This window comes from Ptychodera flava, chromosome 6 (genome assembly GCF_041260155.1).
Source record: "Ptychodera flava strain L36383 chromosome 6, AS_Pfla_20210202, whole genome shotgun sequence".
Classification (NCBI taxonomy): domain Eukaryota; kingdom Metazoa; phylum Hemichordata; class Enteropneusta; family Ptychoderidae; genus Ptychodera; species Ptychodera flava.
Genome location: NC_091933.1, coordinates 818,332 through 835,732, shown reverse-complemented (window position 1 = coordinate 835,732; position 17,401 = coordinate 818,332). Strand labels below are relative to the sequence as shown.

The 17,401-nt window shown below is 37.3% G+C and overlaps 2 protein-coding genes across 4 annotated transcripts in view; one reads left to right on the top strand and one right to left on the bottom strand.

Moving 5' to 3' along the window:
• LOC139134534 (zinc finger C3HC-type protein 1-like) overlaps positions 1 to 741 on the bottom strand; it is a 37,861-nt gene extending 37,120 nt beyond the window's left edge. Inside the window, exon 1 of the mRNA XM_070701408.1 lies at positions 578 to 741. Within this exon, the coding sequence (XP_070557509.1) occupies positions 578 to 726 (149 nt within the window). The 5' untranslated portion in view covers positions 727 to 741. The remainder of the gene's footprint in view (positions 1 to 577) is intronic.
• LOC139134535 (kelch domain-containing protein 10-like) overlaps positions 377 to 17,401 on the top strand; it is a 56,489-nt gene continuing 39,464 nt past the window's right edge. The window contains exons 1-4 of one of the 3 annotated variants that reach the window (XM_070701410.1): positions 377 to 504; positions 6,162 to 6,304; positions 7,265 to 7,352; positions 9,730 to 9,884. In XM_070701410.1, the coding sequence (XP_070557511.1) occupies positions 450 to 504; positions 6,162 to 6,304; positions 7,265 to 7,352; positions 9,730 to 9,884 (441 nt within the window). In that variant the 5' untranslated portion in view covers positions 377 to 449. Of the gene's footprint in view, positions 509 to 771; positions 892 to 6,161; positions 6,305 to 7,264; positions 7,353 to 9,729; positions 9,885 to 17,401 lie in introns of those variants that run through there. The other 2 variants (XM_070701411.1, XM_070701409.1) reach the window with 2 other exon arrangements.

Sequence of the window (17,401 nt, the reverse complement as noted above, 5' to 3'; positions counted from 1 at the left end):
ATGTAGCCGACACGAACACGAAGTGTGTGTTACCGGCTACCAAAAACTATGAAAAATAGTAAAGAATGAGCTACAAAATCACTATCAGTTTTAAGTTGCAGGTAGAATAAGTCTGTGCCTTTGTAAAAAATACTAAAAAAATAGTAGAAAGTGAAGAACCAGCTGAAAGTTAGTTGAGGAGACCTTGACCGCATATCATTTGCATCTCATTGTCGGCTACATGGACTGTGTGCCCACCGTAGAGCTACAATTTTGCAGCTAGTGCCAGCGCAAGCCTACCAATGGAGGTGCAAGATTATACCCTCGTGCTGCATGCTTAGCACTGGCGCTCAAAGTAGTCAGTGTAAAGTAACGTGTACGTTATATATATTACAGTATCACTCAGTATGGGGCTAGTAGTATACAGTCCCTCTATCCACTAGACCAGGGGGACTGACGGTGACGATGCGATGCAGTGTGACTCTGTGACTGTGAGTGTGAGTATGCTGCATGCTGTGGCCGACCGTAGGTACCGAGTTAACCGCTATCCACAACTTCAGTCATCAGCTTACCATTTCCACTCTTTTAACACACCTACCTAGCTGTTGTTCGCTCTGCCTTTGCGTCCTTGTGTATGAAAGACGACAGCAGTGCTTTCATAGGTCCTGGGGTGTACTGCGTCTTTGAGTTTTCCGCCATTGTTGTAAACAACCAAATAAGCCTGTCGAAAGCAAACAACTTGCCCATTGGCTTTCAGCGGCACATCGAATAAATAGCTATCCAATAGGCAGAATTGACACATGTGTAGTACGATTTTACATTGTTGACATGCGTAGTAAAACACCATGGCTGCCTCTGGATTCGAATTCGGTAAACTCGTTGAATTAGCTCCAAAAATCAAAAAACAGTCAAGTAAGTGTCAAATTTTATTACTCTGTGAAGGTATTCTGGTCTGGTGTCGCATTAGAAAACCACGGGAATTGTAATGTATTAACCAATATAGGAAAGCTACGGATATTATTGGTATTACATCATTACAATGTCATCGGCGTCGGGATAGGATTGGGAAGTACTGATCTGTGATAGGTTCATTCCGCTCTACTGTACATGGTGCGTGTGTATACATAGTTCTATTGATGTAGAAGCGACTTACATGGTAGTACCAGACGATAGACTGTGGAGCGGAAGGGTGCCCTACAGTCGCAATCTCTAAGCTAATAAAATAGTATTTTATGTACCTTGTGGACAAGCGCCTCAAACGTTGATCTTTGATACGCACTTCGATCGGATGAAACTTAGGACATAAAAACATAATACATGTAGTTGACCCTTATTTTGACCAATGTAAAGCTTTATTTATTTGTAGTTCACTTACCATCATTTCCTACTCACATATACAATGCCAGTTTATAGTAAATTCAAAATTGTAAAGCAGTTTCACCAGTTATCTGCCAACATAACATTTCAATAAAACTCTGAACAACCCTGTTACTTTCAGTGTCAGTGTCTGTACACCAGAACACTGGGCTCATCTTCCCCTTTAAAAGTAACCATGCTTGAAAATAACCATGTATCTTATGAGGCCCTGCTATAACCATATACCGGTACAGTAGAAGCAAGACTACTGGTCTATGCTTTAACCTTTCATCCCCTAGTTACAGTGTGTTTCTCACCTAGGTACCGCAACTCAGCGTGAGAGACGGATCTACAATGTGTGGCTTTTTAGCTACTATAGACTATAGTCTATAGAAGCTATTGGGATGGGTATCCGTCCGGCGTCCGTCGTCAGTCTGTATGTATGTATGTATGTATGTATGTATGTATGTATGTATGTATGTATGTATGTATGTCCGTTTGTGAGGCGTCCGTCCACTCAAATATCTTGAGAACCGCAGTACTTACTGATTTGATATTTGTTGTGTAGATGAAAAATATGATTTTGAGAAACCGTTTTTTTTAATTTTTTGATATTGTTGAAAATAGGCAAATTAATGCCAAAAAAGGTGTTTTTGGTAAAAAATCTTCTTCTTCATAACCGCTGGTCAGACAGCTTTGTTATTTGGTATACAGGTCCCTAGGGATAACCCAACTTAGATTTGTTCAAATAGCGTTGATCGCGATTCCGGGTTTGTTACTAAATATAGCTGCACGCGCGCGACTTTCGGACAAATATGCTGAAATTCGGACAAATTTTGTCGTTGTATGCGCGGCTGTTGTTGCAGCTTTTAGTCTCAGTCATCAATTCATACGTGTGACGCTAAATAGCCATTCTAACACTCGCAGGTTTTATTCTCGTCGTTTATGCGGAAAATGCGGACAAATGTTTATTTATGCATATTAATGAGAGAGAACAGTGACGTCATTTGCGATCAGCGCTATTGTGATGAAATATGCAAATCTGTATTTTTAAGGAATTTTTTTGTCATTTTTGGTCAAAATTTGACTTACATTGTATGTAATTCTTGTACTGTATAAACCCTATCAATTCACCCAGAAAAAAATAATTAATATGATTTTAAATAATTGAATTAATTAGGAAATCATCAAAGCCAAAATAATTTTAGTGTGGAATTATCAGAAAGTTCAACTTTTTTTGACAGTTCATAGTGAAATGCTTACCATCTTGGAGGATTACAACATGTAAAGGCAACTTTCCTGAATCCCAACTTTGATATATTCTGAACCACCATTTATGTTATCTAAAAGAAATTGCTCATAATAGTTTGTCATGATAGGGTGGTCAAATAAATAGAGATAGAGAAAGTTCTAATTTCCATTTATGGTTGACTTGGTAAGGATAAAATAAGATTACTTTTTGAGGAAAAAAAATAGAGTGGTCAATTAAAAGAGTGGTCAAAGTGATAGGGTTTTTATGGTAAAGCTGGACTGTAAGATTCCTCATGTGCTATTTATAGCAATTATGCAATCTGTGTAAACAGTGCAATGAAAGTGTAACATGATTTCTTATAATGCTTTTGATGACCTTGAACTTCTTAAGTTTCAAACATTTGTCTCTTCAGTGTGCTTTCTCTGAGTACTACAGTCTCAACTTATTCAACAGAACTTACTTACAATGTTAATTTTAAAGTTAAAATGTGCTTAGTTAATAGGATGAAAATACTGATATTAAAAGATAACCAGCTCAAGATTCTTTATAACCTGACAGATATGCTGTTTTTTTATGACGTAAATCTTGATTTAAGCAAGTCTTGTTTACTTTAATTAGAATGTAATTAACTCTCGTTTATTTGCTATTATTGACTTATATAGTCTGATGAAATATGCAAATCTGTATTTTTACGGAGTTTTTTCCATTTTTGGTCAGGCCATCCTGAAATGAGCAATCAAAGATATCCACCTTCTTCATCAATACATGTGTCACAAAAGGTTATTCTCTACATAACACAGCAGAGCTCTGTCAACTGTTGAGTCGCTTGTTTTTTCAAAACCGCTGGTCAGACAGCTTTAATATTTGGTTTACATGTCCCTAGGATGACCTTAGTGAGATAATTTCATACAGTCAGGAAATACTTAATTTTGTATCAATGTCTATAGTAGCTTCAGGGACTTTGGCCTTATGTTTTAGTTAGTTTCTGTTGAGAATACCTTCACCTCTTGAACTCTTAGCTGAAATTGTAAAAGAAACAGTTACATCGTAGATCAAGTCTATTCAACTGTTCATCTCTCAGTCCAGACAGCAGCTGCCCCATGTTTTTTACTGTAATTAATCGACGAGTCGGTGGCTTTGAAATGTGTCATGATACCCAAGCTAATCGTGTGTTTTGTACGTGGATTGTGTCTGTCTGATATGTTGAGTTGTGGTACCTATGTGAAACGCACTGTAAGTGTTATGTAATAGCTAGTGTGGATCAGATGTCATCGTTTTTTGATCACTGACGTATTGCTTTACTCCTGAACACGGCACCTCAAACAAATTCATGCAAGGCATGACATTGAACAACCAGTATCCTTAATAATTAACTGCCAAATTTCCAGGTTTTTTCCTGTGTAAAAGTGTAAGAATTTTCAGTCAATTTTGACTATAAGTCACACTCGCTGGTCATCTGAAATCATAAATCTACTCCATACATCCTACTAGTACTTTCAATTTCAAGGATATGGATGAAAAACTTGTAACGTACAGGGAATGTGAATAACATGATTTTTGTTACTTTTAGAGTAGGATGGCTTTTGCAGAATTATGAGAAATTGTTGTACTTCAGATACCTACAAGTTGTTTGTGGATACAGATCAAGATTGCAGGGTCCGTGCGATCCTGTAAAGTGCTTGAATCTAAAAGCCTCATAAAAAGTCCTGGAAAAGTCCTTCAAAATGAAATTTAGTCCTAGAAAGTCCTGGGAAATTCACCCACAGTTTTCGAAAATGACAATGAAAATGATGATCAGTCATGACATCATTACATTGATATGTATGTGAAATGATATTAAATTCATGTATTGAAAATTCATACTTGGGAAATGGTAATTTGGACCTAAAATGTCCTTGAAATTGCTGAAAAATCCTTTGCAGACCTTAAATTTTAAGTGACTTAGAGTGTGTGGACCCTGAAGACATGGAGGTACTGCCTTATCTTACCTTAGAATCAAGCTTTGTTCTCTGTAATTTCACGATTAAAAGCAATATGTCCCTGTCAGAATTTGCAAGTTAAAATGGAGCTTACCTGGAAGTTTAAGTTTGACTGGAATTCTGCCGAGCTGCTGTTGCAGCAAAGGTGTCACTTGAGATTGTGCAATCTCGAGTGACACCTGCTAGACAGCAGTGAGGCAGAATTTAACTCTCTTTCCCAGCCCCTCCCTTTATACACGGTTCTAATATTGTACCATACAAATTTCATGACATTTACTAATGATGTTGATCTTTGAAAGACAGGCCTATTGTCAGAGAAAAGGAAAGTTATGTACAGACAACTGCACATACTATTTACTTTTAAATATGGGAGCATTTTCAGTTCACATCAGGTGAGTGACTTAAAGCAACCTCGTCACATGTTCTGGCAAATACTGTTGTGGAACTGGTATAAGTATTGCAACCATGTTTCTCATATCCTGTTCATCATACTTAAACAGGAATTATTTGCAGTAATGCCAGAAATTATTACAGAAACAGACTGTCCTTCCCCAACTCTCCAGGTTGCAACTGTTGCCAACCTAGCCGTACATATTGCCAAATCATGTCCAGGAAGCCAAATTTACAAAAGGCTTTGTCCTGTTTGCAAAGTTGTTGCAAACAAGTTTCATTTATAGGACAGCAGGATCATTTAGCGGTGAGGACAATGTTATCCCTTACTCAGTTGATACCAGTGTGAACATACAACCTGCTTCCTGTATGAAAGTGGGGCTCTAGGACAACGATACTAAGATACTGGCAGTCAATTTCAGCGAGAGACTATTCTTTATCAGACAGACACGGAGGTAAATTGTCAGTGTATGCTCTTACAACCTACGTTGTTTTGCCATGTCTTTGTGCATAATGGTAACAAATACCAAGACATGTCAGTTAATTGCAAGGTGATGAGTATCAATGGCTGATTTGTTCTTTCATTACAAAGCCATGTCAAGCCAACAACAGCCAACACCTGACCAGAAGTCCTTACCAAATGATGACTAAGTCGGTTACAGGTGACAATTACTACTCAAAGTTGTAGAGCTAAGTCAGTACAGCACCGTCATATGCAAGTAAATGGTTGAGCCAAGTTGGTTAGAAATGGCAGCATTAGCATTAGTTTCGGATATGGATCCTACACCAAAGTATTGGTTCACAACATCGGTGGAGAAAGGCACCTTGATCACATCCACTGAGTCAGTCACTGCCACTACCCTGCATTTCAAATATGGCCAAGTATATCAGTTACAGCTGAAACCTCGTAATGCATCAGGGTAAAGTGGGTAGCACAATGCCCGAAGATGTCATCCTACTGTCGTTCCAATCGTTCATCTGAAATAATTCTGCCTTTGGGCATTGGGCAGCAAACTGAAAAGGTTTCTGTACTTTTTGTACTTACTCCAAAGAACCCATTTCAACAGAGACCAGTGTGCCCTGTTGTCACAAACATGTCTTTGGTTTATGATATGAAAAATTATGTATCATATTCTATTATTCTAGGATGAGAATATTTACTGTAAAGCCATATATGATATATTTTCTTTGTTCCTGTATTCCAGGAACCAGATCACCATATCCAAGAAGTGGTCATTGTTGTGCTTGTGATAACTCAAATTTTTATGTGTTTGGAGGATATAATCCAACATATGAAGTCATCTACCACGGTGAACCACTTGTTCTACAAAATGAGCTCTTTAAGGAGGTAGGAATTTACTTTACACTATGTACTTATATGCCATCCACATACTGGTCTGTCATTACCAGTAGAATAACTGTAATCAAGCATCATCCTAGTATTGAAAGGTGCAAGGCAATAAAATATGGATTGGAAGTATTCAGTGTTGCAGTGCATTCACTAAGGGTAAGCAGCCACTATTGTTCAGTTTGCCTTTGTCATGTGACAAAAGTTGCAGAGCCTGAGGTGACCATAGTGACATGCCGTACCAAAGCTTTTCCAGCAGTTACAGTAGATAGTAAAAAAGCAATGATTTGAGGAATTTATTTTGGAAAAAAAATTAAGAAAACAGTTGTATTCAGATGAATTTTTTAGGAATTTTTGGTCATAGTAATTCCAATAATAACAAGGCTATTGATAAGTGTTGGTAGATTGTGTATGGGATGTGAAATGGTCAAGAAATTGTGCACAACTATCTGCTTGCACACAGACATAGTTGCTTGTGTATGGAATATATCATAGCTGTGGTGGTGGCGTGAGAAGTTGTCAAAGCTAAAATCAGCATTTGAAAGACAGAAAAACCCATGATAAAACAATGCTCCTGAGCCTCCTGGTCCTTTTGACTAGTAGCTTTTAATCCTTAATTTTGAACACTACTTGTATTGTTCAATATTTGGGAGTGACAGTGTGATTGACACTTTTTTTGAAACAACATAACTCGTAGGATTATGAGAATATGTAAAATTGTTCAGTGCTGGTGGTCTTCTTCAATCATGCCGGGCGTTTTTGCTCTCTGACACTCCTAAAAATGATGCCTTTAACCCCTACAGGCCTGACTTTGTTACCAGAGCTACCAGTAGGGGTTTATTGCTGAAAAGGTTACAGTAATTTGAATAAAGCACAACTTATTACTGTTGAATTTGTTAAAGTTCTGTAATTATCAGGGTGGATAATTTCACAAGTAATAAATTATTCCTTTTGTTCCAGTTGTGGTATTACAACTTCAGCACTGGTGTTTGGTCTTTAGAACTTGATTCAACTGGCAATATTCCTTTAGAAACAGCATCAATGTCCAGTGAGTACTCACTTGTTCAATATCTTACGTTATTGTGAACCTGCTTCACTTTCATTGTACATATTAATGGCTTCTATGGTAAAAAATCATCTTCTCTGAAATCTTTTGTCCAAGCGCTTTGAAACTTGGTATGCATGTTCCAAGGGGTAAACTTAGTCAAGTTTGTTAGTCCCCACGGACACCGTCCGGGGGGACTTATAGGTTTGGTCATGTCCGTGCGTGCGTCCGTGCGTCCGTGCGTGCGTGCGTCCGTGCGTCCGTCCGTTCACGCAGATATCTCTGAGATGCCTGGAGTGATTTCATTCAAACTTGGTAGAAGGATTACTTCATATGTCATACAGATGCACGTCAATTTGTTTTGTGATACGATCCAATATGGCTGCCAGGCGGCCATTTTATTACGATTTTTTCATGTACAGAGCCATAACTCAGGCATGTTCCAACCGATTTTATTCAAAGTTGGTACAAGGACATCGACCAATGTCATAGATATGCACGTCAATCTGTTTTGTGATACGATCCAATATGGCCGCCAGGCGGCCATTTTATTACGATTTTTTCATGTACAGAGCCATAACTCAGGCATGTTCCAACCGGTTTTATTCAAAGTTGGTACAAGGACATCGACCAATGTCATAGCTATGCACGTCAATTTGTTTTGTGATACGATCCAATATGGCCGCCAGGCGGCCATTTTATTACAATTTTTTCATGTACAGAGCCATTACTCAGGCATGTTTCGACCGATTTTATTCAGAGTTGGTTCAAGGACATTGACCAATGTCATAGATATGCACGTCAATCTGTTTTGTGATACGATCCAATATGGCCGCCAGGCGGCCATTTTATTTACGATTTTTTCATGTAAAGAGCCATTACTCAGGCACGTTTCAACCGATTTTATTCAAAGTTGGTACAAGCTTATTGACAAATGTCATAGCTGTGCACGGCAATTTGTTTTGTGATACGATCCAAAATGGCCGCTGTGCGGCCATTTTATTACGATTTTTTCATGTACAGAGCCATAACTCAGGCATATCTCAACCGATTTTATTCAAAGTTGGTACAAGGACATTGACCTATGTCATACATTTGTACGTCAATCTGTTTTGTGATACTATCCAATATGGCCGCCAGGCGGCCATTTTATGATGATTTTTTCATGTACAGAGCCATAACTCAGGCATATCTCAACCGATTTTATTCAAAGTTGGTACAAGGACATTGACCTACGTCATAGCTATGCACATCAATTTGTTTTGTGATGCAATCCAATATGGCCACTGTGCGACCATTTTGAACCATAACTCAGACATGTATCAAGCGAATTCATTCAAAAGTATTTTTATCACAGACCTAATGAAGAGGACTCTATCCTCTCTGAGGACCTATAATCAAAATACCCATTAACAAGTGGGGACTGTGTCATCAACGATGACTTGTTCGAATTGTGGTGAACTTCCCATATATGCATTTTTAAGTCATTTGTTTTCTTTTTTTTTTGTCAAAAAAATCATCTCTGAAATTGCTGGTCCAATTGCTTCGAAATTTGACTTGAAGGTGCTTAGGGATGATCTATATCAGTTTTGTTCAAATTATGACAAAACCTGCAATATTTTATTTTGTGACAATTTGTACTGCTTTTAAATCTATAACAAAATGCTAAATATCTCATTCTTGAATTCCCTGGTCTAATTGCAAAAAGATTGAGAGCTGCTGCACATTTCACCTTTGTATTTTGTGTGTAGATACATGCTCAACTGTAGATGGGAATTTGTCCAAATGAACGTATCATTTACCAAAAGTATGCTAATGAGTAGCAAAATTGTAAACTTGGTGAAAATCCCAATAACTGCAAGTCAGAATTTTACATGTTGGTGATGATTTATACAGAAACACAATCAAAGACCTCCAAGCCAATAATAATTATAAGTTGTTTTCTCAAATATTACTGTTTGATGAAATACAAAATATATTGTTTACCATAATTCCATGCAATTTAATGTTACAGTTACAAGAGGGCATATTTCCTTTGGTATGGTAGATTTTATCACTAATTTTGATGTACCAGGCTGTATCATGTTGTATTTATGTGTGTCCATTGCAACAATTATCAACCATTCCATACTTCACCATGGTATTTGATGGACGGTGCATCAAAATGTGTTCAAATGTACTTGACATTATGATTATTACAAGTGAAGGCCTATAGCAGCTATTAAATATTGTATATACACTCACTCAGGCATGATAATTTCATCAGGCCTGCCATATCTAACCAAATGTGAACAAAGTGTCATCGATGCTAATTTTACTCACAAATTTGGAAATTACTTCTACACTTACCCCATCTTATTCCTTTCTTTCTAAATTCTAGTGGTAATGAGTGGAAACAACCTTTTATTATTTGGAGGTACAAGTTTTCCATGGGGAGCAAGGTCAAATAATGATGTATATGTTTACAATGTTAAGCAGAAATGCTGGAGTAAATTGCAGTGCACAGGGAATGTACCACCTGCAAAGTATGGACAGGTAAGACAAATGTGTCACAGCCAAGATTTAACGTAGACTGTGCCTGGGAAATTTTCCGACTCTGAAACTTTTACAATACTTTTTGGGTCTGCCACTTGTATTAGAGGGTCATCTTGAAAGTCGTGGAGTAACTAAAGGTTTTATTTGCTTACTTTTGAATAAAAAATCGAAAATTTACCTTTTCCATATAGAGTTAACACAAAGATGCCAGTTTTTGTGAATTCCATTTGTATCAAGGTGTGTACTACCTTAACATAATGGTAGTTAGTACCTGTAGATAGGTGTGTATTGCAAAAATTGAAATTATGATCAATTACACACACACTAACAATTCTACTAAACCTGTATCAAATGTGACATATTTCCAATCCACCTTGCAGTAACCCTGCAGCTACTCTTCTTTTATTTGTTGACTAATCATTTGCAGGGCTCGAAATTAACTTTTTACCCCGATAGTCCACTTGGGCTACCATTTTCTGAAGTTGTAGCCCGGTGACAATGGTTGGTAGTCTATGAATATTTTAGTTTAGGGATACTGTACTCGTCCGAGTATAAGCCCCGGTTCAGCAACACAAAATAGCGGTAAAACTTCGGGCTTCAACTCGAGAAACCCCATGTTATGTGTCATGAACGCTTAATTTATGCTAATTTATGTACATTAGTACACTTTCTATCACTTTCAAAATCGGCTTATACATCCAAAGAAATTGTAACTTGAGTAAAGAAAAACAGAAAAAAATATTCTCATGATCTTTATGAATTGGCATACCTTGTTACACCCGAGTCTTACATTGATACTGATCGACAACCATAGATAAAAGACAGCGAAACTCAGCCAAGCTTAACTGACACAGTGTTTTATATTACTATTTCAAATCAAACTGATTACACAATCTCTTGATACAGAAGTGACAGTTTTGTGAAATTTCAGCATCAAAATCCCAAAACTTGACACAAGTACATCTTGTATGCTGCCGACCAACAGCATAGTGTAAACTGGCATGCAAAGACTACACACGGAAAAGCAACTCAACATTCTAGTATCAAACACCCTGCATCTTGTGAAAACAACAACATAACAATGAAAATTTTAATAGTCACCAGAAAAAAAACTCTTCACAGATGAAAGGATAATTGCTTCAAACAAATGAAACTGCATGTTGACTGTATTTAGCTTGTCCCAAAGTGATGGACATCGCACGCCAAGTATTTCATGTCCCAGGCTTTGGTAGTCCATGTGGGCTACCATTTCATGGACTTTGGTAGCCCCAAGGGAAAAGTTGGTAGTCTGTGGACGCGGGACTACCGTTAATTTAGAGCCCTGATTTGTATTGTTTTAGTTTGCAAACATTAAACAGAAGTTACAGCAAATTTGTGACAAAAATGACCATGTACAATAGGAAACAAAGTGTAACTTGTACTGTGATTACAAACAACTAACCGGAGTATCTTTGTCTTCGGAGATTTTTGGGCCTTCACCCATACTCCCCAAGGCCCAAAAATTCCCAAAGGCAAAAATATTCTGGTTAGGGAATAGACTAAGATTCAGTTTTAGCTCCACTGTCAGTGATGTTGAACTTATCAGATAGAGTAACTCTCTCCCGCTAACTCCACACTTCTTCTTTGAAACCCTGGTCAGAAAACGTACATACATGTATTTTGACAAGTCAATAGCGATGATATGACTTAGCTTTGTTCTTAGGAGGATCTTCCTTCGAAAATTTCTGACATGTAGCTCTATACAGTAACACACATGCTTACATGTATACAGTTTAACACACTCAATTAAAGTATGGCTGAGTAGTTTTTTGGAAATGTTTATCTCTAGAAGATCATGGGAATTACTGTAGAGGCACTTTGAAATATTTTCCAACCTAAGTGGTATTCTCACTGCAACGTTTTGGTGGCCCAGCACCGCCCCTAATCCGAGTCCGACTCAGAAAAGTAAATGAGAACACTTCCCAACGCCCCCAGGCCACTGTTAACCCCTTGACTACCAAGGCCAATGTATTCCTATATACCAGGCCCCTTGTGTAAATATTGATAAAATCTTGGGTGTGGTCATTGCATCAACACTGCTTAGAGTAAAAATTAAGTAAGTACCAATAAACCATATATTTTCTGAATCAGCATGAAATCTCCCACTTTTTCATACATAAATTTTGTATTTCCAGGTCACGTGACTGATCACATGACACATCATGTGACCAGAGTTGGCAGAATATGAATATTTGAAGATAAGGACATGTTTTGAATCCATAAAATGACGCAAATTTGAATACACTTGCAATTTCCATGGCATTGTCTTTACATATATGTAATAATAACTACCCTTTACTTTATTCATAGATGTACCTATTTAAGATTTTTTTCAAAAAAGGCAGAGTAAATGAACCACAAACATCAGCATCTGTCATGATTCTGTATTTGAAAATCAACACATTTTATATTTGTAAACACCTGCTTTATGTCTTCCTTGCAGAAACATGCATCTAAAATGGTTATGATTTATCAAAAAATAATTCACAATATTTAAAAATACATTTTAGGGAACAACATATCACATGACCAAACACATGACCAGTCATGTGACCAGTCATGTTGATAATATGGCTGCTATAAAATTTCACTTGCTTATAGTAAACAATTGTATTTTCTCTAGTTTCATTCACGAATATTGCTGTTAATAGAATATATTTACATACAAATCATTTGTTTTCAATAAATTAACATTTCATTTCATTAAAAAAACAAACCATAAACATCTTCGCGATCGTCCGTACTTCTGAAAACTGTAAACAATCAGCGCGACGCTTCTGTGATCAGCCTGACCTTTCAGGGTCGAGGTCATGGGTCACGACATTTGCTTCCGGATTTTGGCCATACTCGGACGTACGGGGGCGCAATCACATTCAGGCCAGATCGTAATACATCAATCTTAGTCGTGCTGCGTGCCGACGCCGAAATTATGGGATTTTTAGCGACAAAAACGAAGCAAATACGCCTATTTAACTGTGCCGGATATTTCTGGCACTTAAGGTATATGGTAATTCAATATGGCGCCGGATATATCCGGCGCCATAGGTAGTCAAGGGGTTAATTTAGGACGGAGTCGAGGGGTGGACCTGAGTCCGAGGTCAGACTTAACTTCAGGGCTTGAGTCCGTGTGAACGCATCGAAATAAACAACGGCGAAAAACGCCCCCAAACGGCGACTTTTGGGCACATTTTGGATGTGACCTACAACCTTTTTCAGTTGCTGCTGTGAGTTCAATCATATAATAAAGGGAAAGCAGCTCCACATATCGCCTATACTATTTTTTTCGTTCTCTGCATTTTGTTCAATTTTGTGTGTTTGGCTATTGGTGTAGATATAAGCCATGGCAAGACCTATCCGTAATCTGGCTGTCGAATGACAGCGTGATCCTTTGACGCTATGTTTCGAAACCAGTGTGTGGTTTCCTCCTCAGTCGCTTTTTAGCTCCGCTGTCAGCGACGCGGAGCTTATCAAATAGGTTGATTTTCCGTCGTTGTCCGTCGTCGTCCGTCGTCCGTCGTCGTCGTCCGTCAACAATTGCCTTCTCCTCCGAAACCACAAGTCCAATTGCTTTGAAATTTTATATGCAGTTCACTTGGGGTGACCTCACTTAAGTTTGTTCAAATCGTGGTGAAATTTGCATATTTGTATTTTTGGGGCATTTTTTGCTGTTTTTGGTAAAAAAATCTTCTTCTCTGAAACCGCTTGTCCGATTTCTTTGAAATTTGATATGCAGTTTACATAGGGTAACCTCATTTAGATTTGTTCAAATCTCGGTGAAATTTGCATATTTGTATTTTTTAATTCAATTTTTGTCATTTTTGGTAAAAAAATCTTTAAAAATCTTCTTCTTCAAAACTACCAGTCAGATAGCTTTGACATGGGTGACTTCTTTGAAACATGTATTATTTTCATATGGATTTGGATATACGTGGTTAGCACAAGAAGTTGGAAATAAGGATTTATTTTTATATGAGTTTGAATTAAGAGTAAAAGATGTCTGTAAACAACAATGGTGGGTTAACATAAGTGGAAAACCAAAAATGCGTAATTATGTTAATTTCAAAAGTGCACTTGAACCTGAAAAATACTTGACCCTTCAACTTAATTTTAAATTTCTTCAGTTGTTTGCTTGTTTTCGTTGTGGGTGTCTTCCACTAAATATTGAAGAAGGTAGACACACGGGCATAATATCTAGTGAAAGATTTTGTACCTTATGCAATCTTAACAAAGTCGAGGATGAATTTCACTTCTTATTAGAATGTCCTGCCTATAAAGACTTTCGTGTACTTTATATTTCAAGTGAAACTTATATCCATCCAAATTATTGTAAATTTAACCGTTTGCTACAATCATCAAATGAAGGAACGATACGTAAGCTGTGTATATTTATTTATAAGGCATTTAATTTCCGAAAACAATGTCTTAGTAATCAATTTTCCTAACGATTGTAAATACTTTGTTTCATACTATATTTATTTCATACCAAACTGTAACTTTTCTTGTGTAATGTAACTCTTTGCAATGGGGCCGGAGGCCTTGAAATGCAAATAAAACATCCACATCCACATACATATGTCCTTAGGGATGATCTATTTCAGATTTGTTCAAATTGTGCAGAAATATGCAAATTTGCATTTTTAAGGCAATTTTTGCCATTTTTGGTCAAAAAATGTATATCTCAAAAGGTGCTGGTCTGATAGTTTTGAAATTTGGTATACAGGTTTCTACAGATGAGCTAAGTAATATATATTGAAATTATGGTGAAATCTGTAATTTTGTATTTTTGGGGCAATTTTTGCCATTTTTGGTTAAAAAATGTGTATTTCCAAAATACTCATCTGATAGCTTTGCAATTTGGTATACAAGTCCTACAGATGAACATAATGATATTAATGGAAATTATGATGAAATCTGCAATTTTTATTTTTGGGGGAAATTGTTGCCATTTTTGGTCAGAAAAATTTTATTCTCAAAAAACTACTCATCAGATAACTTTGGTTGACATGTTCTTAGGGATGATCTGATGTGATATATTCAAACTATGATGAAATCTTCAATTGTGTATTTTTGCAGCTATTTTAGCCACTTTTCTCTGGCCACTGCATTGAGCTATCAAAGATTTCCACCTTCTTCATCAACATGTGTCGAAAATAGTTATTCTCTACATAAACACAGCGGAGCTATATCGGCCGCTAGGTCGCTTGTTGGTACTTGCTCTCCTTGGATTGTTGTTTCACTGTTTGTGGCTTAAAACTTGTCCGTGTAGTAGAATACTTACATTTGGGTCAGTTTGTCGTGTTTCATTTTGTTCGGGCTTTTCTGTAAGATTGTGTACTTGTGCATTTATGAGTGTGTCGCCAGTGTTTGGATTTCTTTTGTATGCGATGATCGGTTTCATCGTGAATAAATTATTTTGGACTTTAGTGTTTGGTCTTTTTCTATTTCTTCCCAGTTCTTCAGGAGTGTTTGTTTGATGTCTTTTATTTTGATATGTGGGCTATATGTGGTTGAAAATATCACTTTTTCAGTGTTGTTGTTATGTGTTTGTTTGTGATTTAAATGTGTTCTTCGTGTTGCGCAATCTGTTTCCGCATTGATGTGCGATATTTCTTGTTGTGGATATCTTCGTTGCATTGTAGTAATTTTTCATTAAATGTTTTGACTTTGTTGTTAAAGTCCTCTTCGTTTTTGCATGTCCTCATGTACCTTAATGTTTTGCCTTTGATAAGGCCCTTGAATGTTGATTTTGGATGACATGATTCCCTGTGTAAGAACTGGAATGCATTTGTTGGTTTTGTGTGCGTTCTAGTGTCTAGTATGTTTTCGTTGTTGTATCGTTGACCTTTGTAAATGACTAGGTCAAGATATGTTATTTCGTGTGAAGAACTTTCATATGAAAATTTGAAAGTAGGATGCATTTTGTTAATTATTGTTATGAATTCGTGGAGTTCGTGTTCTGTTCCAATAAAAATTAGGAAAATATCGTCTCTGAATCTACACCACAGTGATATTTTTGTTGTGTGTTCACGTTTGATTTTCAGTTCTAATTCTTGAAACGTGATGTCGGCGAAAAGCCGATGAATTTTCGATTTGTGGATTTACATTGAACACTTCTAGACAGTCAAAATGGTCATGAATTCTATGGCGAAGTCGTCTAGAACGCATATCTTGAAGTAGAAACTGGAGACATGTGTTCTCGACGTCCGCCATCTTAATTTGTTTATGTTGATGTCCAATATGACCATACAGAGCGTTTAGGTCGGCGTCAGTTTCAAAACAAAGGCCTACACTTACGCGTGTGGACGCTCACAGTACTCTCGGGCTAATCCCCTGTATTTGCAAAGCTTCAGCATAGACCCTGCAACGCCCAAAAAACTCATAGTTAGAACAAGACTCTACTTTAGTATTTTAGCTTCATTAATATCAGAGACACAGAGCTTATGAGATAGTTTGTTTATCCATCAACATCCATCGTCTGTTATCTGTCTTCGCAAACAAAGTTCCATTACCTCTCCGAAACCATTACTCAGAAAATTGTCATATTTGATGTACCAAGTGACTAAGGTTTACCAAAGTTTGGTGATGAGAAAATTTACGTCTGCAAACCAGTCAAATATTTTTGACTGGTTTTCTCATCGTGGTGGAAACATTCATAACAGTTTGAACAGAATCAAGTAGTCGCTAAAGATTGTATGTGATAGTACCCTCAACAGCCATTAAATTTAGTGTATTTTCCATGTTCTGATCCCATTTGTTTAAAGACGCCCATTGGTTATAAATACCGGATTACATGAAAGGACGTTCATTATGCAAAGAGACGCCGTGCGAGTAGCTTGAACTGAGAGCTCCAAAGATTGCAGTTTTTTGCGTGTTTTTTATGAAAATTTTGAAATGGGAATGCTCTACAGCAGGGTAAATAGCTGATCAATACATAACAACTCCATATTTTACAAACCGATAAGTTTTCGGGACAATTTTAGTTAGTAATTGTGCGTGGCCAGTGAGAACATTGACCCTAGGGGACGCCGATTGGGATTTTAATACCACTGTCAATCAAACCTTGTGCGAAGTAAGACACGAGTTAGCTGAATGTGTACCTAATGTCGATTATCTTTTGCATACCAGTATATTGACTGGTAATTTTGTGGGTCGAGGCATAGACAGTAGAGGGGGAAGATGGTCGAGGACACTGTCCGCATCCAGCGCCAAGCGATACAGTGCTGGAATCGGTGAAATCTGTAACTCGAACGCACCAAGTATGGTGAAAACACCTCATGCCAAAATGTACGTACTCCGACATACTCATCGATGTTCGACATGAATTTTTGTTTGTAAATCTACTAATATAGCGGCGTTTGACGCAAAACAATGAAAATGATACTATGTTGACAGGATGGAGTACCCAATAATGCACAAACCTGGGATTGAGAATGGCGGCTTTAAATGAAGACAAGGCACTCTCAACATCTGTCATCATT